General features: G+C 37.1%; 1 protein-coding gene across 5 annotated transcripts in view; it reads left to right on the top strand.

Moving 5' to 3' along the window:
* The window catches only part of LOC121868893 (serine/threonine-protein phosphatase 2B catalytic subunit 2-like), a 303,013-nt gene that overhangs the window by 269,574 nt on the left and 6,599 nt on the right, over positions 1-26,840 (top strand). For 2 of the 5 annotated variants that reach the window (XM_042369897.1, XM_042369907.1), the window contains exons 11-14: positions 1,790-1,867; positions 10,969-10,992; positions 12,424-12,505; positions 17,325-17,422. In XM_042369897.1, the coding sequence (XP_042225831.1) occupies positions 1,790-1,867; positions 10,969-10,992; positions 12,424-12,505; positions 17,325-17,422 (282 nt within the window). Of the gene's footprint in view, positions 1-1,789; positions 1,868-9,132; positions 9,142-10,968; positions 10,993-12,423; positions 12,506-17,324; positions 17,423-26,840 lie in introns of all 5 variants that reach the window. The other 3 variants (XM_042369915.1, XM_042369923.1, XM_042369932.1) reach the window with 3 other exon arrangements.

The following is a 26,840-nucleotide window of genomic DNA, read 5'->3' as shown; positions in this document are numbered from 1 at the left end:
AAGAGATCCCTTTGAGGCCTCTCTCCTCCTCTCAGACATGTGAGTTTTGGAGTTTATTTCCCCACTCTTAGAATGGACTTGCCCATAATGCTCTGCACTGTGATTGGTTAGCTTCTCTCAAGCCATAAGGCATACTTCCTTCATTTGCCACAGAAAAATAGTTCAAACTGTGGTGATGGTAATCATCCTGGGAAGAGAGCAAAAGACAAGCGCGTATTGCATCATTCATATTACTACAACTACTTTGCTGTCACTCGGAATCGAGTATGACGATCATCCAGCTTATGATACAATGATGTGAGTTATTAAGGATGTCACCTATTTTGGTGAGTTCTGAGGTGGATAAAGAGACCAATACGGGACTGGCAGGGTCGATCACAGATGTTGCCCATGTGGGTGGCTACATCTAGTGCGGGAGGGGCGGCGGCAGCGTCCTTCCGGCATTGGCGCTTGTCTGCCTCATTATGCAGTCAGGCTAACACACACACCCCTCTGCCCCACTCCATCTTATGTTTCCATTTTTGTAAGTCAAATTACAAATTATATACTGTACTGTATTGTATTTTCCTAATATTTAATATTTTATATTATTAATGATAAAACTTACTGTACACCATAAGAGGCTGATCATACGAGAATATAATAATGAATAAATAAATAAACTGGCGAATGCGGCAACACCTTTAAGGATGGAGGGATCTTCTCAGAGGCCAAATCAGTGGAGTCAACCCAGTTCAAAGAAGATTGACTACCTGATCAATCATAGTCTGGTCGACAGTTTCTATAGTTCCTGCGCATGATGGTCGTCTTGTTGTTTGATGTTAATTCTGAGATTATATTTGCATCTTCAAAAGGGCAAAGGGCTACCATATCAGTTGATATTCTGTGGAAGTTTTCAGATCTGAGGGTCTACACAATTGAATTCTGCTTAATAATACAGTTCCATTAGATATCCTTACAATTTAACCGTAAGCACTCACACCTTCAAAGCCAGAATTCTGCATGGTCCACCAGTTGGAGTCCCTGGAGCTGCAGCTCCTTGTCTTGTGATGGACTAGGATCTTGGGTCTTAGGTTCAGAGTGTGTCTGTTTTCCCCATTTGTCTTGGTCCTCATGATCCCAGCAACATACGAGTATATGTGCTTGGTCATATTGTCTGCCTTTGTTACATTTCTTTTCACTGCTTTATCTTGAGTTAACTGTATTTCATTATGACTCCCAGACAAAAGCATATGATTATTAGCATCACTAAGAAGATTGTGGTCAATCAATGCTATTCCTGTCCTCATGTATGTACTCCCAGGAATAGCATATACATGCAAGGACAAGGATACTTCTGTACTTCAAAACTTTTCTGCCCTGTTATTTTATTCTTTTACTACTATATTTGATTTTTAAAATTTGTATAATATAATCCATGCACATCTATATTATTTGTTTATGCATTAAAGTATATGATATATGAGAAGGGAGGGATTTAGAGGTAACCATAAAATGACCAGTCCTTAAGGCCTCAGGAATGGTTTCCATTGTATATGCACACTTTTGTTGTATTTTGTTTTATTCAGCTAAAAGTAATGTACAGTAGTTTATATTCAAAGAAAGATATCAGTCCATTGAATCCTCTGGAAGCACTGCAGTGTAACACAATCATTATTTTTTTATGTACCTTTGTTTTAATGATGAGTTATGATATATGCATAAAGAATTCCATTGTTATTCTTTAACTTGTACATAAATCCTAATGTAAAGTATTTGGATGTATAGTTATTCAAATATTTATTTTCAGTGACGGAGATGTTAGTGAATGTACTCAACATCTGCTCTGATGATGAGCTTATGGATGGAGAGGAATCACTTGATGAAGGTAGGTACCTGAAATGGCTCTCGGCATTTGGTAAAAGGGCTCTAGAAAATAAGCTAGGGTCTGGGCAGCAAAGTAGGCTTTACCTTAGGTTTATGTCAGGTTTATATTGTCAAGTGGTTTGTGAAGTGATAACATGAACAATCACCTGATAGATACTGTACTCCAGTTAGCTTGGGAAGAAACTTAAGGTTCAAGTCTTTAATGGATAGCGCTAGAAGCAGTCTACTTCATTCTTAAAAGGTAGAGTTTTAAGGTTTTCTCACCTTTTGGATGCCAATTTGGAGTTATTATTGCACAGCAGAGTTTGGCTGCCCAGTTATATATTAATAAGCATTCAGGTAGAACTCTGGAGCTGTGGTATAAACATTTCTGAGGTATATATTTTTTCTTGTGCTTTTCTCTAATATCTCAGAAGTGTATATTGTACTAGTGAGACATTAGGGTGGTAGCTTAATTGGCCTTGGTTGCCTGTGAAAGCAATACCATTTTGAAAGACAAAGTACTGTATAAGGATAATCAAACAAATTTTCTCCTTATGGCCCTCAGTTCCTAATAAAAGCGGTATTTTTCTGCCATATTCACATCTCAATCAAGGTTTCCCCAACATTTCCAAAATCCAAGCTATTGATACTAATTCCTTGATATATACATATTTTCACCTTCTAATGACTGACTTAGCCCATATATTTTAGAGTCCATTAATGATACAGCCCATTTTAATTCATCCCTGTCGGTGTTACTGACTCAACCCATCCTTTCATAGTCTGTTACTGACTCGACCCATTGTTTCATAGTCTGTTTCTGACTCAACCCATTGTTTCATAGTCTGTTACTGACTCAACCCATTGTTTCATAGTCTATTACTGACTCAACCCATTGTTTCATAGTCTGTTACTGACTTAACTCATCCTTTCATAGTTGGTCACTGACTCAACATATCCCGTTCATCGACTTTCTCTTTCCCATATACCTCTCACTGTCCCCTTCAGCATCCCTTTTATTAGTCAACATGTGCTCTACCTTTCCAAACCCTTCCAGTGTTCTCATTGCCTCTTTTCCACCGTTTCTCCATTTCACACCTAATGATATGCCTTCATTCCTTATCACATTCCTTAAGTGAGTGGTTGAAGGCAAGTGAAAGGAGAGTTTACCTCTTTGCTTCTGATTCTAGTCACCCAGAAGGTTTGAAGAAACAATCCTTCTTAGTTATAAACTTGCAGTAACTTTCAGTGGTCTCTCATGAATATTGTAAAAAGATCAGATAAAGGTGTATGAAGAATTTCCTTAAGTGTTCCCTCTGAAGGGTATTGTTAATGATAGTGGCTTACATTCACGTTGGAAGTGTAGAGATAGTTTGAAGTATAAATCTTGAGAGAGGATTCTACACATTTCTTGTGCTACTCCACTGTGAAGGTCAGATGAGGGGTACGTGATAAAAATCGTGATACAGGGTGCTAATTCCAGTATAATGAGGGTTCTCTCGGCAGCTAGAAAAATACAAAATAGAGAATGGGAATTTGGGAAACCAGAAAATATGAAAAGGAAAGGAAAAGTTACTCCTGAGTAAAAATTTTGTACCTACAATGAAAAGTGATACTGTATTGGGCACCTACAAACAGTGAATATGGTAAAAAAAATAACACTATTGGTTACAAGGAGAAAGTTGCTTTTTTCTTAACCTTGTACAGGATTTTTATTAGGTATTATTTTTAGGCAATTGAGACAGTCATCTACTTTCTCTTTTATCACATTTTGAAGTTGTTGGAGCCGAGTGCAATATATTGTTTATGTAACCATGAGTAATTAAATTGATGAGTATATAAGAAAATACAAATTTTATTTAAGCAAGTGTTTGAAAATTTTGAAAATAGAGTAACTGGTGTGACTTAAAAATAATATTACTGAAGCTCCTGGACTCTGAATGTTCTATGAATTAAGAAGTTATCTCGTCCACACTTGAGGATATACTGTAATCTAAAAGTTTTCATAAAAGAATTAATTGTTTAAAAAACTAATAAAGTACTACACTGTTACTTTGAAATATTTTTCCAAAGTTCTAACTGGAAATGCTATACCTTTTGTGAATGCAACACAAAATAGATTAAAGGGCCTTAGTTGGGTTATGTTAAGCAGTTTCTCTTTTGTTATACCTTTGTTATTGGGAGCATAAAATTAGCTCTTTTAAACCAAATAGTGGTCCTTCTGGCAGCTGTGGTCAAGGATTTGAACCTTCTTCAGATCTGTATTTTTTATCCTTTTTCTTCTTGTTAGTCCTTAAATAATTAATTAAAGCCTCATTTGTACAAATCCTTGTAAATTATTCTAATTCTCCTATTATAAAATTAAGATGAATTCCTTCAAAACAATTCAGTTTTATTATGTTGCAAATAAATCTTAAAATAAGCAGTTCTATATATTGAAATAAACATAACTAAACATTTATCACTGAAAAGCTGTTTATTTTATTATTGATTTTCAATTATGCAGAGATTATAGATATTGGATTTAGGGCATTCCCTTAGCCATACACTCTGAATTACTACTGTTAGTTAGGTTGTTTATGAATGCAATGCATTTTTATGTTTTATTATTAGCTTGCCGATGTATGAACTCCCCCAATATTGTTTATCTACTACTACAGTATTTTCTACTTCTTGACACACACACACACACACACACACACACACATCCACCCACCCACCCACCCACCCACCCACTTACACACCTCCCTCCATCCACTCACACACCTCCCTCCATCCACTCACACATCCATCCACACACATCCATCCACACATCCATCCACACACACATCCATCCACACACACACATCCATCCACACAGACACCCATCCACACACCCATCCACATCCACACACCCATCCACACACACACACCACACACACACACACACCATCCACACCCACCCCCATCCACACAAACACACACCCACACACCCACCCACCCCAACACACACCCACCCACCCCATCCACACACCACACACACACACACACACACACACACACATCCCCATCCACACACACATCCCCATCACACACATCCCCATCCACACACACACATCCACCCACCCACCCACCCACCCACCCACCCACCCACCCACCCACCCCCCCATCCACACAAACACACACCACCCCATCCACACACACACACACACCCCCATCCACACAAACACACACACACCCCCATCCACACACACACACACACACACCCACCCCATCACACACACCCACCCACCCATCCACACCCACCCACACCACACCCCCACACCCACACCCACCCACCCACCCCATCCACACACCCCACCCACCCCATCCACACACACACCCACCCACCCCATCCACACACACACACCCACCCACCCCATCCACACACACACACACCCACCCCATCCACACACACACACACCCACCCACCCACCCCACCCACCACACCACACCCACCCACCCCATCACACACCCACACCCACCCATCCACCCACCCACCCACCCCATCCACACACACCCACCCACCCACCCCATCCACACACACCCACCCACCCCATCCACACACACACACCCACCCACCCCATCCACACACACACCCACCCACCACCACCATACACACACACCATCTACACACACACACACACACACACACACACACACATACATACATACACACACACACACACACACCATCCACACACACACCATCCACACACAACACACCATCACACACACACACACACCCCAACCACACAAACACACACCCACCCCCATCCACACAAACACACCCACCCCATCCACACACACACACCCACCCACCCACCCATCCACACACACCACCCCATCCCATCCACACACACACACCCACCCCATCCCATCCACACACACACCCACCCCATCCCATCCACACACACACCCACCCCATCCCATCCACACACACACCCACCCCATCCCATCCACACACACCCCATCCCATCCACACACACACCCACCCCATCCACACACACACATCCCCATCCACACACATCCCCATCCACACACACACACACATCCACACACACACACCCACCCACCCACCCATCCACACACACACACCCACCCCATCCACACATCCATCCCACCCACCCACCCCATCCACACACCCACCCATCCCATCACACACACACACACATCCCCATCCACACACATCCCCATCCGCACACACACACACATCCACACACACACATCCACACACACACACACACACACCCACCCATCACACACACACACACACACCCACCCACCCATCCACACACACACACCCACCCACCCATCCACACACACACACACACCACCCATCCACACACACACCACCACCCATCACACACACACCCACCCACCCACCCATCCACACACACACACCCACCCCCATCCACACACCGCACACACCCATCCACACACACACCCATCCACCACACACACCCATCCACACACACACACCCATCACACACACGCACACACCCATCCACACACGCACACACCCATCACACACACACACACACACACACACACCCCCATCCGCCCATCCACACACCCACCCACCCATCACACACACCCACCCACCCATCCACCCACCCACCCATCACACACACCCACACACACACCCCCATCCACCACACACCCATCCACACACACACACCCCCATCCACGCACACACCCATCCATCCACGCACACACCCATCCATCCACGCACACACCCATCCACACCACACACACCCATCCACCCACACACCCACACACACACCCACACACACACACCCATCCACACGCACACACCCATCCACCCACACACACACACACCCATCCACCCACACACACACACCCATCCACCACAGCACACCCATCCACACATGCACACACACCCATCCACACTGCACACACCCATCCACACGCACACACATCCACACGCACACACCCCCATCCACACCACACACCCCCATCCACACGCACACACACCCATCCACACACACACACACACACATCCACACGCAGACACACCCATCCACACACACACACCCATCCACACGCACACACACACCCATCCACACACACACACACCCATCCCACACACACACACACCCATCCACATGCACACACACCCATCCACATGCACACACCCATCCACATGCACACACACACACACACACACACACACCACATGCACACATACCCATCCACATGCACACACATACACACACCCATCCACATACACACACACCCATCCACACACACACCCATCCACACACACACACACACACACACACACACACACACACACACACACACACACAAACTTTTTCTCCAGAGGGAGATTGGTGAGTACTATGATTGCCAGAGGTCCATTTTCTGCAGGAAATGGTGAAACAGTCAATCCATACAATTTCAAATGTTTGTCAAACCTTGCCCTTTCTCTCTGCTGCCTTGTCACCATATGAAAACCTCACAGTAACAGCCAAATGAGATATTCCTCAGAAATGGGTTCTTATTAAAGGTGGAGATTCTCCATTTTTTTTTGTAGAATTCAGTGGTCATACATGAATTCTTAAGTTTGAAATGTCCTTACAAGCAAAGTGTAGTGTATTATCATTGCAGATTATGCTTCTTCCTCCTAGAATTAAGAAAAGAGTTCTCGGTAATTTTGGGGGAGATGTCATTGATTCTTTGAACTTATAAGGATTAATATACAATCAATATAGAAATTTGTAACATTTTATCGTTGATTCTATTGTCAGTAGTAATTGTAGACTTCTAAGTGGCTTATATTAATTTTTCGGTGCTTTGAGAATTCAAGGATTATTGTCTTAATTTCCAAATGGAATATACCTCTCTCTCCATGTTGCTTGACCTCACTAGTTCCTCTGATTCATTGTTAAAGGTCAATTGATACAGATTTGTTTTATTGTGGAGGATTTGAAAGGAGTTTATATAGAGAATGACATGTACAATACATATAATATGTCTTATATTAGGATAGATTTGAACAGTACAGTACTTATATTTCCATTAAGTTTATGAGAATTTACTTTTGCTACAAGTAAACAAATTAGTGATATTTGTAGTGTTGTCATTAGTTCCCAAGAAATGTCAAATTTTGATGGCCTGGTTTAATATACTCATAAAAAGAAGAAATTATTCCAATGATAAATACTGTATCTTTGAACTCTCATTTAATGTAGTGATGCAGAGGAAAGATGGTACAGTTTGAAGTAGCTTTTAAATGACATTGTGGCATTTAATTGCTTTTTCTCTTCTTAATAAACAAGTTATGATGTCAAGCAACTGCAATATGGACCTCTTGGGCAGTTTTCAAAATGAATAAGATAAATTTTCTTGCATTGCAGACGGTTCTCTCTTCTCTCCTCTCTTTATCTTATATTTTTCTAATTACAAAGTTGAAAAAAGTCAGTGACGCATTATATGAGGTGCAAGGAAGTAATTAAGTTCAAAAGTCATGATGTTGATAATAAAGCCAATATGTGTAGCTTTTTTGGAGTACCTGTATGACATTTTTCACTGATTTGATTGCCTTAACAATTACTGTATCAGGTGAAATATGATAGTTTTTCCCTTTAAGCCTAACCAGATTTGTTATAATAAAGTTACAAAGGATGCATTGGATGAAAGCCTTAACTTACATTAAACGTTTCATGTAATTAAATCTGCTTACCATGCATAGATATGTTTTAACAATATATTTTTTCTAATTGTTATATTGGATAGTTTTGCATGATCTTAAAATAGTGAAAATTAAATAGTGATTATTAATACCTGTACTCTAGTTTCATGCAAATGGGGTGTTAGTAGTGAGGGTTTTGTATATACACATTTATATGTCCAACTTTTTCCAATCTTTCATATCCACTGTCTCTTACAAGGCAGTGGTGGATATTTCTTCAGACTTCTGCATGCCCCTCTTTCATAGGTGGAGGAAACGATCTGCAGTTGTTGACAAATATGCTATCCAATTAAACTTTTTCATAGATTTCTTTATATTCTGAATTAATAATTGTTTTATTTTTATTTTTCTTGAGACTGCCATATTAGTTCCCATGATTGGTGGCAACCCAGCAAGCCTGCTGTGTTAGCAATATTGGCACAATTATCTAATTGTTTAACCTCATGATTTTGGCTTCATGATGGCAGATAATGGAACTCTTCACATCTTAATGTCCTAAGTGTTTTACCAGTCTTTTCTACTTTCTTTTTTTCTCGTGAATGGTGAAGGGGAAGATGGTAAGACTTCATATTAGTGTCCAAAGGCTGTAGTATCACTGTAGAAAGTACTATGTGGCCTGTTACCTACCTACAGTAGTTAGTTTGAAATAGACTTGTCTTGTTTCATATTGTTAATGTCCAGTATTCTTAAACACCTAAAAGTTGTTGATAAAAAAAAAATCATTTTAAGCTTTGAATCCCATCAATTTGTCTTTGTGAATGTGTTGTCTTATGTGACAAGTTAGTTTGTGTACAGGCCAGCATAGTCAAGGAGAAACTAGCTAGATGTACCTTAGTATCTGATAGTGGCAAGATGGGTGGGACCTACCCTACTGTGCCAGCACTGCTGTACACTGTGTGATGTACTGGTGATGATGTGCCTGGCCGGCCCTGGGCTCCAGCCTGGCCTACACCACCAACTTCTCCCCACACTACTGCTGCACTCACTGTCTAGACCTAAAAAAAGCATTTGTATCAAACCTCTCACTCCTCACTGGTGTATTAAACTTGCACCATTGATGTGAGATCCCAGTAACAGTATTCTTTATGTATTATTTGTAAACTAAATATTGCTGGAAATATATAGATACATATAAAATTAGCATAATAGAAACCTCATATCCCATGAAATCAATTTTTAGGAACCAAGTATTGTAGTAAATATTTCAACCCTGTAGTTTGAAATTAAACAAATTAATAGCTATACAGTATAATATGCAATACCATATTATGGTATTGCATACTTTAATGCCTAGAATCTCCAAAGGAAATGTGAGCTCAGCAGTGATTATTCCACACATGCTGGCTGGTTCTTCTGTCACTGAGATGACAGTTTGTGATAGCACAATATTCCTGAAGGATAGTTGCTGGTGATTCTATCATAGAAGGTTTATCAGAGAACAGGTCATAAATTCCTTTGTGATGAACCACTGGCAACGGTTACTTTGGGGAATTGGTTTAGTTATCACAGGATTTGTTTATCTCATTGACTTACCCACTGTATTGGGCAGCTTGTGTAGGGGAGTAATTAAAGGTGATTATTTCAGGCCAGTTTTCATGACATGCAGCCATTTCTTTTGGCCTGTAAAAATGTCTCATTACAAATTTGTTTGTATTAAAGATCCATTGGAGTCATGTCCTATTCTTTGATTATATGTATCATAAACAACAACTTTAACCCTTAGGTAGTACATCAATAAGGCTAATTTTCTTGTATTATAAGATACAAAATTAGTCCATATTTTACACCACCTAAGATTGTTGTTTATGTTATAGCTAGATGCCATGTCTTGCCTGTATTGGGAATTTGACTTTTAGATTCTTGAGGTCATTGGGTGCTTGTATGGAATGATTGATGCATGCTGACTGGAAATGGCTGATTGTCAGGTTCTTACTTTTTTCTTTGGACTTGTCCTTAGGGGGACGAAGCACAAATATACCAATGCCGTTTTGGCCAAAAATTATGAAGCCTCGGGCGATAAGTAAATACTCTAATGCCTTTAATTTGGAAAACTGACCATCTGGCCAGGTGTGTGGGACAGGAGTACCTACACACTTGATGATAGCCAGCCAGTCAGTAATCAGAGTTAAGTCACAGGAGTAAATGCTTGTTGGTGATGAGGCTTCAGAATGATGATGTTGGTCTAGCAGCACTATGGTCTCTATACCAGTAATATCTTGGGTTTATTGTTAATTTCATTCGTATTGTCTCCAGTATCTTTTTTATCTAGTATTTCCTTTTTCTTTCCATTTCCTGTGGCTTGCGTGCACATAAAATCCAACAAAATCCTGCTTATCTTCTTGGACCTTAATACTTGTTGATACTGTTGTGGCAAACATTGCAAGCAACAACAGTGCTAATTGTGCCGGGTAAGTCGAGCACCAGGCATGGAGCCAAGTAAGGAGATTGCATGCCTGTCTGAAGTGCCTTAATAGCATTTTCTTTATTTTCGTGCATGCATGTTTTATTTTCTTTCGCGTTTTATTTTCAATAACTACTTTCCTTCATGACTGACTCCAATAGGTATTTTTATCCTAAAACAAGAAAAGAGGCTATCAGATTAACTGTTATTAGAATTGAGATTTTGAATGCTAATCACATCAGTTAACCAGCAATGCAGGTCGTGCTATGTTCAGAGCTAAGTTTGTGCTTGAAGTTGTGGTTACAAATGATGCTTTTCAAATTTAGTGGTGTAGGTGAAATGGCTAGCTGTGAGTGGCTGAACTGTTGAGAGTAACTTCAGTATGTAGGTCACTTATGGCTGGCAGTCCCAAACCAGACATTATTATTCAAGGTAATAATTGTAGATCTAGACTATGCTTGTGTCTGCTTTGTGACAAAACTAGTTATGCATTTAGATGGTCAAATTCATGTCAAGAGCAAACTTATTGATTTCCTGTATGTCATTTCAGTGTAAGTGGAAAAACTAAATGTTTTACTCCTCTTGATGGAAGAAATGAGTAAGTTGTGAAAAAGCCAATGCTGCCAATTTTTTGCCTGGGGAGAGGGATGTACTTAAGTGAGCCTTACACAGAAATTTCATAAAGACTCCTTTTCTCATGTATAACACCAAGAAAATGGGTCTTTGTCTTAGTGATACATCAGGCTCTTGAGTAGCTGATCATTGTAGTGGGATAATTAGCCATAGATGAAACTGCACTCTAGGACCCATAGATGCTGCTGTTCCTGGCTTCAATTGACAGGTTCATAATTCCCTGTCACTGGAGGAAGAGATTTCTTTGATCTGGTGTGAACGTTTTATGGTGATGAAAGAAATCTTTTCCAGTCGATTCATTGTCTCCACTATGATTGAAATGTGGCATTGACTTATGTGATGCCAGAATACTGTATGGGATGTTCACCTGTATGTGTTGTCTTGCTAGGAATGTTGTCAATATATGTTACGTCCTTATGATGGGATGACCATCAGTGTACAGCAAGCAATGGGAAGAGATTAAAAATCCAGTCATTTGGGGTAATAATGTGAATTTATTAATATAACTAGTTCATCTTTCATATGTAGAATTGTGCACTTTATGATATTGATTTAATTACTTTTAATTCTCAGTTAGTTTTCAGATGCCAATGTCTTAAGATATGAGGCCAAAAGTCCTTGTCACCATATAAGGGCTTGTACCTAATTCTGCGTTATAAATTACGTGTACATTCATTAGTTTTTGAAGTTTAAGCTGTAATTGGCTGGTTGTTCCTTATGTTTGCTTTGGGCGGGGGGCAGTTGATGAGATTTTTCAAAAATAGACTGGAATGTAATACTGATGTCTGCCCCTGATGACCAACAGAAAAAGGAGCCATGAGGAAGGAGGTTATTCGGAACAAGATTCGTGCCATTGGCAAAATGGCTCGTGTATTCTCAGTCTTAAGGTGAGTATTTTTTAATTAACTTGCATATATTTATTTCTAATATAAGTAAAAAAAAAAAGGCTTTATATTGGGCATGTCCATTGAAATTATTAAAGTTATAGAACTTCTCTTATTTACTACACACCCATGGAGATATACTGGAATTACATTTTTCTTTTTTTCGCATTACCGAGTTGAATATACTGTACATTTACCCATCTGATTATAACATTGCATATTGTTTTGTTTCACTCAAGTCTAGATCTAAATACTGTCTTGGTACAAGGATATACCGTCTTGGTACAAGGATAATTGTATACGGTAAAGCCTCGAATAATGACGGTAATGTGTCCTCCAATATTGCAGTGTAAGGTGAATCATCGTATCACAAATCATTAATTACCATTAAAGTAAAGCAATAATAATGAGATGAGTTCCCAAGTGTGACCTTTTCATATCTGAATGCACCTTATGCAATATAAATGAATAATAATATGGTCACACAAGAGGAGATGGGACGCCAATGTTTTCGTTTGTGTTTACAGCTGGGAGTCCGGGACGATACTTCTACACGAGAAAATTAAGAAAATAAGACCCTGGTTGTATCTGTAGTAAAATTAATGTAAAAAAAAGATTATATATGTTCTAAGTAATGGTATTTAATGTTAATAAATGGAACACTAGAAGTAGCTAACCTCTAATGGTAAAGAAATAAAGCTAGACGATTGGGAACTCCAACGTACGTACAGGTACATGTGAAAACATTTCGTCATTTCTCTACATACGAATATGAAAGCAACACTTATTTACTGTTCATATATGTTTTAAATAATATTTACGAATGTAAAACAAAAATTCTACTCATCAATGTGGTAAAGTCTAAAACATAAGGACAGCCAATGAATAATGTGCGAGTTTTTACTCAGATTGAATAAGTCATCAGGTTCAACTCTGGCTGAAGCTGTAGCTTTCCATAAAGCTGTTGCTGAAACTGTTACTGAAGTTGATGTTGAAGCTGCTTATGATGCTGAATTTAATGGTGTAGCTGAAGTTGATGGTTTAGGCCTTTGAATAATAAAGCTGTCGAAATAACCTTGCACAGCTGCTTTCTTTTCTCATTATACAGCTCCTCCCCGACTTACGACCTACTCGACTTACGACCACCGTGAGATACGACCGCCTCGGTCGTACCAAAATTTTGTCAAATTACGTATTTTCAAGTCCCAACGTCAGTGATTGCGCTGTGTACTGACAAAATTTTCGTTTGTAATTCACTTTAAAATGGCTGGCAAGCTTAAAAGGGAGAGTTTTGTGGTGCTGAGAAGAAAAAGAGACACCCATTTTAGATTTTCTATGTACCCTGTAGGTACTGTATTATTTTCGACTGTAGCATTTTCGACTTACGACCATTTCGACTTACGACCTGGATTTGGGTTCCTTACTCCGTCGTAAGTCGGGGAGGAGCTGTACATCTTTATGTAGAGGTCATTTGCGTTTATTTAAATTATTTTAATGCTTTGTTCTGTTAATGGATCCACTTAGAAAATATGTTCATTGTTTGTTCCATATAATATCCACACACCTCTCACCTTTTTCATATCGTTTTAACACATCTAGTTTCTCGGCTAAGCTTATACACTTTATATTAGCTTTTGAAACAACACTACCATCACTTGCTCTCTTTCTCATGTTGAACAAGGATGCAAAAATGCTGTAAGAAACCTGAGAAAGTTTTTCTCCTGTTCCTGTTCGGATGCTTGAAAACAAAAGGACCGCCAAACTCCGACTTTTGTTTACTGGCGATGCGCATTGCCACTCATAAGCCAGGCAGTTTCCTTGCGCAAGGCGCTCTTCTTTTTTTTTTATAGTAAAATTTTTTTTTAATACATATCAGGATTTAGTTATTTATATGAAAATGTAATTTTATTTTATTTTTTTATTATATTTTGGTCGTAAATACGAATGAAATAAGGATGTAAATTGAATTGGGTCCTAAATTTACTTGGGTTTTAAATGTGAAAAGTTGTTGGTCGAACTGTTGTTTTCTGAGGCTTTTCTGTACTGTATAGTACTGTACAGTCTTAATCCATGAAACTTGTGATATGTGAGCACAGTGTAGGGCTATAAGTAGGAAATGATTTTGATTTTGGGGATGCCATACATTCCAGAAATACATCAGAATCATTCGTATTGGGGATGTGTGTCAAATTTATTCACTGAAATTTCATTGTAGATTAAAAGGTAGCTAAATACTATAAAAGAAGACTAAAGAAGAGCAGATGAAAGGTGGGAGAAATGTTTTGACAAGTTTTATAAAGAACAAGAAGCTGATCTGAAGGAAGCTAAACAAGGTATGAAAGCAAAGAGAATAAATGATAATGGCAGTTAATGATGAAAAAATGAGCTGTGACAAACAATTTGATCTATTAATCTTTGTAACAAATGAGAGACAGAGCTATTTATGCCTGGGATGTAAAAGGGGAAAAATAAGTGAGGAGGAAATGAAACGAGCTTTAAGCAAACTTAAGATTAGTTAGGCATCTGTAGGACACGAAATAATTGTGGAAGTGTTAAGGTATTATACAGAAAATATATAAGCACATTAATTTTCCCCAATATTAAGGGAAAAGTGATTGGATTGAATGAAAAAAATATAGAGGAATAAGTCTTTTTTGTATAATGGGGAACTCATGGTAGTCAGTTTTGAGAGAATTTTTATAAAAACACTGCATTTTAGGGGAAGAGCTGTATGGGATCAGAAAATGAAAAGGATGTGTGGATCAAGTGCTTATGTTATGGAGCATGATTGAAAAGTTCTTGGAAAGAAAGAAGAATGAAGAGTGATTTGTTTATAGCAGTTATGGATAGAAGAAAACTAGATGTTAGTTGATAGAAAAGGCATATGGGGGGTATTAAGAATGGATAAAAGAATGGGAAAATGTTAAATACTGTTCAGTTTTTATAGGGAGAGTGAAACATATGTTAGAGAATGCTAGGAAGAGATAAACTGTTTCCCAGTGCAAAAACAAAATACTAAAAATATGTGTAATGTCATCAAGGTTGTTTAAAATGAGTATTTTCATGGATGGGGTAGTAAAAGAGGTGAAAGCATGAGGGCTGGAGGCAGGTGGAAATTCGGTGAACAGGGATACAAGATGCAAATGGGGGACGATTCCCATATTATTTGAAGCTTACACCAAGAGTCCGGTGCTATTTGCAGATAACACTGCTGTAGTAGGAAGATTGTGTATGTCAGGGATGTGTTCCAGAGAAATGCGACTTATTGTGAAATGTTTTATAATGAGGAATTTTTTTCCATAAGAATTAATGTAATTATGGGTACTGTATATGCATTCCAACATGTACAGTAATACCCCTTGAAAGTTCAGGATGTGTTTTTAGAGAGAAGGAGACCTTTCAGCAAATCATCTTCCAACATGGTCACTATAACATACTGTACTGTACTCTGCTCTGCTCTACTGTACTGTACTCTGCTCTGCTCTACTGTTCTGTAATGTAATGTAATGTAATGTAATGTACTGGACATGGAGGTACATCCCTAACAACATTATTTGTTACCTATGAGTGGTACATGATGGCTCAATTTGGCTACTTGTACAGTAAGACTACTGACTAATAAATATACCAGGGTATATGCAGGTGCATAATTGAATATAATGATATTTATTAAGTTCTGATAAATACATTACAATATTATTTAATCAGTGCTGAAGACAGACGGCGAGGGATGGTGTGGGCAATCAGCTGTTTACCCCAAGTAAACAAAAGAGCTGGTAATTTAATACTATGCAATAACTCATCTAGGGTCAAGTGTGATTTTTTTCAGGAAAATTTATTATTTTAGGATAATGTTTTATTAACCCGGTACCAAATGAATCTAAATGATGTGGGAATTGTGGTGAAATTGCCCCCACATCCAGACGTAGTTTCGTATTTTTTTCACTCCATTTCTTTACATGCAAACCTTCCATTGTATAAGAACTGAATAAGGTTTTCAAAACACATGAAAAAATTACTAAAATACTGTAACTTTGGTACATTACTTTATGGGAGGGCATAACACATTTACCCACACTGGATGCGTGGGAGGTTCGGTCTGTCCCTGGTGATTGCAAGGCTAAGCATTTGAATGTGTTACATCGCCCAGAGGATGGTTTGTGTGTGGAAGAAGCTATTCTATGTACATAAAATAATATATACTGTACCAGGTTTATGTATATTGCATGTTATGTTATGCTATGTTATGTTATGGGTATGAATCATGGCCTGTGGATGAAAGAGGAAGGAGTAAAATAAATTTGAAAAAATTAACATCCTTGAGAACAGTATATGAGGTATATAGGATGTAAGAAGAAAGAAATACAGATTTGAGAAGTGGAAGTGAATGAAGTGTTAGGCAGAGAGCAAATCTGGGTTTGCTTAGATAATATGGACATATTTACAGAAAACGATGTGAAAGATTAATAATTAGACTAAGTGTAGTGTGAATGGTAGTAGGGAGAGGAAGATGAAGAAGTAGATTGAAAGCTAGGATGAAGGAAGCATTAAAAGTGACATTGGGGATGGACATCCAAGAATCAGTAAGGTTAAACCAAATATGTGGGTTTATTGCAGAAGGTGAATACCAGTATTGTACACCACAACACACATTTAATTGAAGGTTAAGGAATGAAGAAAAAATTTGTGTGTGCATGCTTGTCATAAGTTGCTGACAAAATGTTGTTATTCATTGTCATTTTCTCAAACAAAAAATGCTATCTTCGTGTTGTCTAGAATGTTGTCTTTAATTTTCATTTATTCTTTTAATGTTTCTTTATAGAGAGGAGAGTGAAAGCGTACTGCAGCTGAAGGGTCTTACCCCAACTGGAGCTCTTCCACTTGGAGCTTTGTCAGGAGGAAAAGCATCATTGAAGAATGGTAAGTTTAATCATGACAAGAAAACATTTTTGTGATATCAAGCTCTTATGTGTTGTCCAAGTGTGTTTGGTATTTTACATTAATGGCATTTTAAAGGGTAATGCATAATAGCAAGAAACAAATCAAACATAGAAATGATATCAAGAAATTTAAATACAAAATTAAAGTAACCATTTGCATGTTGCGCATTTTCTTAGCCAGACCTTGCTTCATATGCAGTAGAGTTCTGGTCACTTCAGAAGGATATTAACAGGCTATAGAGGTTACAGTGACATCAGACCAAACTTGTTTTTAGTTTAAGTAATACATCACATGAAGTTGGGCTAGCAAATTAAACTTGTTTTCATTAGATAAGTGAAGATGTCTAAGAGATATGATTGATATGTGTAAAATCCTCAGCAGAGTAGAAAATGTAAATAGACGAGTGTTTTTTCATTTAATTTCTTACGTATCACAACACCAGAAGAAATAGCTTCATGTTAGTACTGTAGTATATAATTTTTTCTACACAGAAGATACTTTTTTCCCACAAATTATGTTGTAGAAGAGTGAAATTAGCTGTCATCAGCAGTACTTCCTTCAATGTATTTAAAGCAAAGATTGATAGATAAATTCTTTAGGGCATGAAATTTGTTAAATATTAATCCTTTTGCTGCAAGAGGCAAAACTAATTACAGTCTCTCCCCGACTTACGACTGGGTTAGGGACCCAATTCCAGGTCGTAAGTCAAATTGGTCGTAAGTCGAAAATGCGAAAATAATGCAGTGAACCCTCACTTTACGCGGTCAATTGAACCCACAGAGGCCCGTGTAAAGCGAGAAACGCGTTAAGTGAACAACATAACATATGGGATTAAATGAAATAGAGACCGGCTGACCCCCAAACTCCACTTTTTCTGACACAATACCTATGTTCTAGTAAAAATAACATCTTAATTTTATGATGGTACATGCACACAATTAATACTTAAGAGAAATAGAGAAATACAGTCACCAAGTTAATGTCCATTCAAATAATGGACTCCACTCCCTCCCCCTCTTCTCACACTCCTGGCTCTTCCCTCTCTGAGAAATGTTTGGGGGAAAACCACTAGATTTTAAGGTATAGTAATAAATAATACCTCAAATTAAAGTTAGGATGATATAATTGACATTGCTGGATTCCTTGTAAGACCAGGAATATTTTGAATATAAATGTCATATATTTTGCACAAAAGATAACACATTTACTCAGAGTAAATAAAATACTTAAAGTAGATCGAAAATTTGTATGTCTAATGCAAAATCTATGATGTTTATATTCAAAATGATCATCAAATTGTAAGAATTCCAGCAATGTAAATTATATTCTGGCCGGATAATTTGTATGAATTTTATGAGCTAAATAAAAAAATTATACTTCACCCGCGTATATGAGTAGATGCACTGCGTAAAGTGGGAATTCCGGTTCTGGCTGGGTACCGCGTAAATGTAAATGTAGAAACGCGTAAAGTGAAACCGCGTAAAGCGAGGGTTCACTGTACATAGAAAATCTAAAATGGGTGTCTCTTTTTTCTTCTCAGCACCACAAAACTCTCACTTTTAAGCATGCCAGCCATTTTAAATGGAATTACAAACGAAAATTTTGTCAGTACACAGTGCAATCACTAACGTCGGGACTCGAAAATACGTAATTTGAAAATTTTTTGGTACGACTGGGGCGGTCGTATGTCCGGGTGGTCGTAAGTCGGGTAGGTCGTAAGTCGAAGAGTGGCTGTGTATTACTTCAGAAAAATTGAAGAAATACAGTATTAACTGTTCAGTTTTACCACTATAGAGTGTGTTCTCCTGAGTAACCGTATACAGTCGACGCTCGTTAATTCGGACCCCTTTAATCCGGATTTCGGATAATTCGGACAAAATCTGAACGAATTTTTTTTTTTTTTTTTTTTAGATTTGTAGGAATATTACCTACGCGGACCTTAAGCTAAAATGCTGGTCCACCCACTGCTGGGATAAAACACCAGCGTCTTTTTGGTTAAATGTAACATCTCCACCACTAGTGTGGGGGGGGGATGCAACTTTTAGCTTCAGACATGAAAAATATTTACCATTTACTGCCAGTAAACAATGGAAACGTAAAATATGTACCAATTAGTAATGAAAAGTTGTGCAGTTCCTTCAGCAAATGAAGCTCACCAACTTACAATAGGCTAAATTACCTTACAACGTGTTTTCAGTAGTCTATGTTGAAGTTCTTAGCACAGGCTAACTTATCATATCATATACGGTATCACAGTTCTCATTAATCTATAAAAAATACCGGTAATAAAAACCTTTTTCATATTTCACACTTGATATAATACCCGGTAATCTACTTCAACCTCCTATTGTTTACAACGACGCATGACGCACCACCAGCTGTTGAGTATCAGTTAGACGGTACACGTGTTTATCGAATCGTTTTCAGTTATAAAACTGTTAATCACATGTATATTTTACCTTAACTGTGCCTGAACGATTATATTCTCGGAAATAAATAGTAGTTTTGCTGAAACGTGATGTATTTTAATGTAAAATAGGATAAAATACATGACGAAAACAAAAGATTTTACCTAACCTTCCAATGTTCAAGAGAAGTTACTCATTTTTTAATAGTTTTTGGTTAAAATACTGTTATATTACAATGGTATTCTATTCATACTGTGTTTGATATAATGCATTCACGGAAATGTAATATTTTTGCTGAAATGACGTAGGTATTATAGTGGAAAGTGGGATAAAATCGTGACGAAAACAATGACTTTCGCTTTCTTTCGTTCAAAAGATGTTGCCGTAATCGCTTTTCGATTGGTTTTCAGTTAAAAAAACTGTTGTATTACAATAATATCCTATCCTAATTGACTTGAATAAATACTACGATACATTATTTCTGAATATTTTCATTAAAATCCATCCAAATCATTTTCCTTGTCATCGTCTGCAGCACCAAACAGCTTCTCCCAGTCCTCTCCTTGAACAGGGCTAGAGGGTACATGTTTTTCGAATCGTTTTCAGTTAAGAAACTGTTACATCACACGTATATTTTACCTAAATTGCGCCTGAATTAATATATTCTCGGAAATAAATAGTAGTTTTTCTGAAAAGTGATGTATTTCAATGTAAAATTGGATAAAATACATGACGAAAACAAAAGACTTTACCTAAGCTTCCGATGTTCTTGAGATGTTATTCGTTTTTTTAGAAGTTTTCGGTTAAAATACTGTTATATTACAATAGTATTCTATTCATACTGTGCTTGATATAATACATTCACGGAAATGTAATATTTTTGCTGAAATTACTTACGTATTACAGTGGAAAGTGGGATAAAATCGTGACGAAAACAATGACTTTGAAATATAATGCAATATTAACCCTTAAATCGGTTAATTCAGACAATCGGCTAAAACGGACACCCTTCCCCCCCTATTAGTCCGAATTAACGAGGGTCGACTGTACCTGTAGTACTGATTTTTAAGGTGACCCGAAATTTTCAGTTTTAAATTAAGTTACAGTGGGGTATGCTATAACGAACGGATCCTACTACGAATATTCCTATAACGAACGGTTTTACCTATAAAATTGAGAATGCTATAACGAACGCAACTCCTACAACGAACGCGGATGAATACAGGACTATTTCGTTTGACGCATGAATATTTTTGTACAGCGGCTCACAACAAGAGCATCAGGCGCCATCTTTTTCTCATTGTGTAGCCAGTGCACCAGTTATTGTTGAAATTTCGTCTTTTGATGTGGAAATTTGTGTTATTTGTATAACTATCTTGTTATACAAGTATACAATTGTAACAATGAATCGTCCAAAGCGAGTGAGAAAGCTAATAACCCTTGAAACTAAGAAAGAAATCATAAAGAAACGTGAGAATGGAACAAGCATTGCGAAACTTAGTGATGAATATGGGATGGCTAAATCAACTATATGTACGATTTTGAAGAATAAAGAGGAATTGAAAACTGTGCAAGTGGCTAAGGGAATCTTTAGACTTAGCAAAGCAAGGTGTAATGTGATTGAAGAGATGGAAAATTTACTCTTAGTGTGGATAAAGGAGAAAGAAATGGCAGGTGATAGCATTAGTGAAGCTATAATTAGTGAGAAGGCCAGACAACTGTTTGAGGACCTTAAAGCCAAGACTCCCAGTGGAAGTGATAGTGCTGTGCCAGTGTTTAGGGGTACCTGCATGCTGAACAACACTAATGAAAGATAAAGTACCGTATTTTTTACATTTTCCACAGAAATTTTTCAGTGTTAAGTGGTTGTATTTGGGGGCCTGGGACGGATTAATCCAATAACGAACGAATGCTATAACGAACGAGGTTCTAGAACCAATTGGATTCGTTATAGCATACCCCACTGTATAGGCTATCGTCTCCGTATAAGATGATGAGCTTTAGTCATATGGTGTAAATTGTCACCATGGGTGACCATCGCACTCCTAAACTTGTAGACAAGATATTGTCAATTGTCTGCTGGAATGTGTAACTAATGTGATTATGCTACTTTATTGGAAACGCTTAAGTTTTTTTTACCCATGATAATTAAATCTACAGTTATACTTCTAAAACGCAAATTGCTTGGGATCAAGCAGTGTTTGAATTCCAGAAATATTCAGATTTTGGATTCCTAAATACAGTACTTAATTTAGAAATAACATTTAACCTATACACATGCATGAAAGTTACCCAAAATACCATTATTCTCTTAATTCCTTAAATACAATATTGTGGAAAGTAAAGTCATTGTTTACCTTTAATCTTCATCAATTATAATATGTATCTACAAAAGCAACAGTACAATACCGGTAAAAAAAAAAAAAATACAAATGCAGCAACACAGCACATTAATCAGAAAGTACCTCGGGTGATGCCTGTGCTGTTATCTTGTGAAATGTGGGCGAATCTTTCACTTGTCAGCAGATCGCATGTCCTATGCTAGGGCTCAGTGTCATAAATCCAACAGGCAGCAGCTACTGTTGTACCATACAGTACCTGTTTATACACAACCTTATACAGGGTAAATGCTAGGGTTTTACTCCTGCACAAATAAAATAGTGCCATAGTAAAATGTGTGTTGCAATAAGGGTATCTTAACATGGACAAATATTCATTATCACAGTCAGTGTTATGAAATGTAAGCTGTTATGTAGATGAATGATAGAATACTTTACTACACTGCCAGGCAAATTAGGTTTTTTGTAACTGACTTTATGAATTGTAATGCTTGATTAGAAAAAATTCTTGTGAATAATGATGTGAATAATGATGCTTGAATAGAATTATATATATTTTTTAATGTATTCAAATATAAACATTTACTGCTCAGTGTTTACTTACCTAAGAATATTCCTTATCCACACAAGTGCGGGATGCAGAGGGAAGCAGCGAAGACGGTGGGCACTCATTCACTTTGTCGTTGCTAAACCAAGAATAGATTAGTACTTTGTTTTAAGTCCTGACACTGCTTTTTTAAATAATTTTTGCTTTACAATACTGTACCCTTATTAGTTTCAGTAAGTATAAAAAAAAATCACATTGCCCTCTGATATCATATACTGTATTGCTGTACAGTATTTTTAATACCATATTATTTTTGAAGGAAATAAATAGACACCCTTATATAAATTCTTTTTGATTATTCACTTTCGGCAATATTGTGAGGGTAACATGCTTCCTTTTTGCAACACTATAGTAAGCATTATCACTTGGTCATTTAAAAGATGCTGCTATTAGAATCAAATTTCTTATATCAAAATGAAAAAAAAAAAAACTCGTGCATTTGGGACAACGGTGTCAGATCCGATTTTGATATAATTGCACTGAATTTTTTTTCCTTGTTTCCACACAGTGGGGAAGGGTGGGAGTGGGATATACCGTAAACACACTGTATTTATGGCAGGAAACCCAGGAAAAACATTTTATGAAATAAAAAAAAATATGAGGGTGGCGGCGAGTTCATCACTCCTATTCTAGATGACTCGTATATTTTTACATAACAAAATTGAATAAGTCAATACGCCTGATGCTACTTTTCACCCATTTGTAATACGTGTATTACAGGTGCTCCTCTACTTAAGAACATTCAACTTACAAACTTTCAGAGATACAGTCATTATCACTGAGGGGGGGTTACCTGCCAGAGCAGGTGTTTGTGGTTGTGACTGGATTAATTTGAAGAAAATTCCAGATAGAACAGGCATTACACATAGTAGGAGAAGTGAGAGCCAGGTTTTAAGGACACATTGTAGGGTATAGCTGTACTAAACATCCAATATCTTCACATTTTTTACAATATCTTTGGTATCTACAAGAGTAAGTTGGACTTGAAAAACAATTGGACTTACGAACAAGCCTCGGGAACGTAACTCATTCTTAAGTACAGTGAGTTCTGCTATAACGCGTGTTTTGATAACGCGAATTTGCTCTAACGCGATTTATGAATTCGGAACAATATTTGTATAACGCGATCGCTTGTTTGCTATAACGCGATTTTTGCTTACTATTTCTCCAATTTTGTGGTATTAACTGTGAATATGGTAAAGAAGAATATCTCCAAAAAGCATTCTGATGATAGAATTCCCGGTGATTATCGTAAAAGAAAGGATATAACACTTGAAGAGAAGCTTGATGTTATCAACCTCAAAATCACCCTTCTCCCCATCAAGTTACATTCATATTTTTTCAAGGTAAAGTGTTAAATTTACTGTATGATTTCATTATTAGATATGACTGTAACATTTATTTAGACTGTGCTATCCTTTGTGTTAGGCTAACTACTAAATTTTTTCGATTTCGAGTAATCTGCACCTAACCCTATTTTCTCCATAAGCCCTGTTATTTCTATTACGCGATTTTCTATAACACGATATTTTACAAGAACACAATTATCGCGTTATAGCAGAACTACCTGTAGAGGAGCAACTTGTAAAAAATGCTAGAGTCAAGAATTAGAGGAATGCGGGAGGAGCAATAATTAAGATATATTTCAGCAATATTCCAAATAGATAACAGTGATTGTAAACAAGTTATAATTTAAATTTGAATCTGGTTAGTTCTTCTATCATAATTGAAAAGACAGAATCTAAGAATGGGTATGATAAACAGACTGCACTTAGTTATATAAAAGAGTGCATGAGAATATAGATATATGAACGTGAAATAGTATTAGAGACAGATTTGTTGTATGTTCTACTGTTCAGCAGTATAAGCAGAACCATGAAATGTGATTTTATTTTGCACAGAAATTTGCTTTGGAATATACTTAAATTATTGAACTGTGTTGATAACATTGTTTAGTTGTTGAAAAAAGCTTTCTTTACAGCATATATTGAAAGATAATTGCATTAGTAATTGTTTAAGTTCTTATTAGATCTTTTCCATGCTTGTGTTAATATTGGCATTAGGCTCGTGCATAGAGTAGGCACTTTAATGAAGAGAAAGGTACCAGATCCTCAATGAGAATTATTATCGCTGAAGATGCAATCGTCATCCATTTACCATGATGAGAGTGTGATATAAAGAACATAGAATGCAGTGTTTAACAATTAAGTTTGTGTAATATTTTTGTTTTAAATAAGATTCTGTATTTTGAGTTTGTCATAAAATGCAATAGTGTAGTGAGGGAGCAAAACATTTGGTGCCCTCTCTCCAAAAAGAATCTCCTTTTGTCCTTTATCCATATAGTACAGTACTTTTTAAAACTTATTTACATGGCAACCCTACCTACCATGTTACTCTATCTGGAGGCTTACCATAATGTCATGGGTACCTGATGTCTAAAAGACTACTGCTGGTCAAATAATGATAGCAGTACAGAGTGCAAACAAATATTTAATCCCATGGAAAAGGATTTTGTGGTGAAAGGAGGGGGTATTATTCTTGTGACTTACTTTTAAAATTTTTATGATTAAGTTATATATATATATATATATATATATATATATATATATATATATATATATATATATATATATATATATATATATATATATATATATATATATATATATATATATATAGATAGATAGATAGACAGATAGATAGATAGATAGATAGATAGATAGATAGATAGATAGATAGATAGATAGATAGATAGATAGATAGACAGATAGATAGATAGAGATATATAGAGATAGAGACAGAGATAGATAGATAGATAGATAGAGATAGATAGATAGATAGATAGATAGACAGATAGATAGATAGATAGATAGATAGATAGATGTGTGTATATATATATATATATATATATATATATATATATATATATATATATATATATATATATATATACATATATATATATATATATATATATATATATATATATATATATATATATATATATATATATATATATATATATATATATATATATATATATATATATATATATATATATATATATATATATATATATATATATATATATATATAGATAGATGACCTGTGCTATAATGGTCAGCATACTCAACTCACAAGATAGCAGACCAGGGTGTGATCCCGGGCAGGGTGAAACTATGAGCAAGTTTCTTTATGCCAATTTTCCAACGTCTACCCAGCAGTAATTGACTACCTGGATGTTAATTGATTTTCTGATTGTGTTCTGGGGTAATGGTTAGCCAGTGCAGTTGGCGAGCTGTCCGGTCTTCTCGGACTATTCTTTGACACTGGGTCATGCAGCTCGTTAATTCAGGGTGTGGTTGTTGTGTTGGCGACAGCTTCTACACCTCAACAAATTCATGCCTAGGTGGCTCTAGGACCAGCTATCTTCGTTACACGAGGGGCAACCATTATTATTATTATTATTATTTCAGTTACCAAACACTTTAGTGAAGTTGTATGATTTTCTGATGATATACGTACAAATATTTGATGTCAAGTATAACAAAGACATTTCTTGTGACTCTTCGTACAGGTATGGGACCGTTTATCCGGCATGCTTAGGACTTGGGAGTTGCTGGATATTTTTTTTTTTTTTTTTTTTTGGGAGCACCAGGCCTAAAATGTACAGTGAACCCTCTGTAACTGGCTGTGAAGCCTCTGTTCAGATCACTAGATTCACCCCTGAAAGTAGCATTAACTGTATTCGTACTGTTACATTAAAACTTAAAGCAGTAGGCATATAAACGGCAATAACAAAAGCATATAATTAGCCGATTAATAATGAAAGAATAAAAAAAGCAAAAATGATACAAGCTAGTTTACAGATTGTGTTGCAGTCGCCTGATACTCGCCCTATCAACAGTGCTCCACCACAGACCCTCTGACCACACACAGACACACCACATAGCTTCAAGGATGTAAACCCATAGATACATAAATCTTTATACTGTACCTTATGATAATAATTTGTTTTGATTTCTTTTATCACTTTCTTTTTT

Source organism: Homarus americanus, unplaced genomic scaffold, assembly GCF_018991925.1.
Source record: "Homarus americanus isolate GMGI-L3 unplaced genomic scaffold, GMGI_Hamer_2.0 scaffold32583, whole genome shotgun sequence".
NCBI classification, from domain to species: Eukaryota; Metazoa; Arthropoda; class Malacostraca; order Decapoda; family Nephropidae; genus Homarus; species Homarus americanus.
Note: the sequence above shows the minus strand (reverse complement) of the source record. Positions and strands in the feature narration are given on the sequence as shown.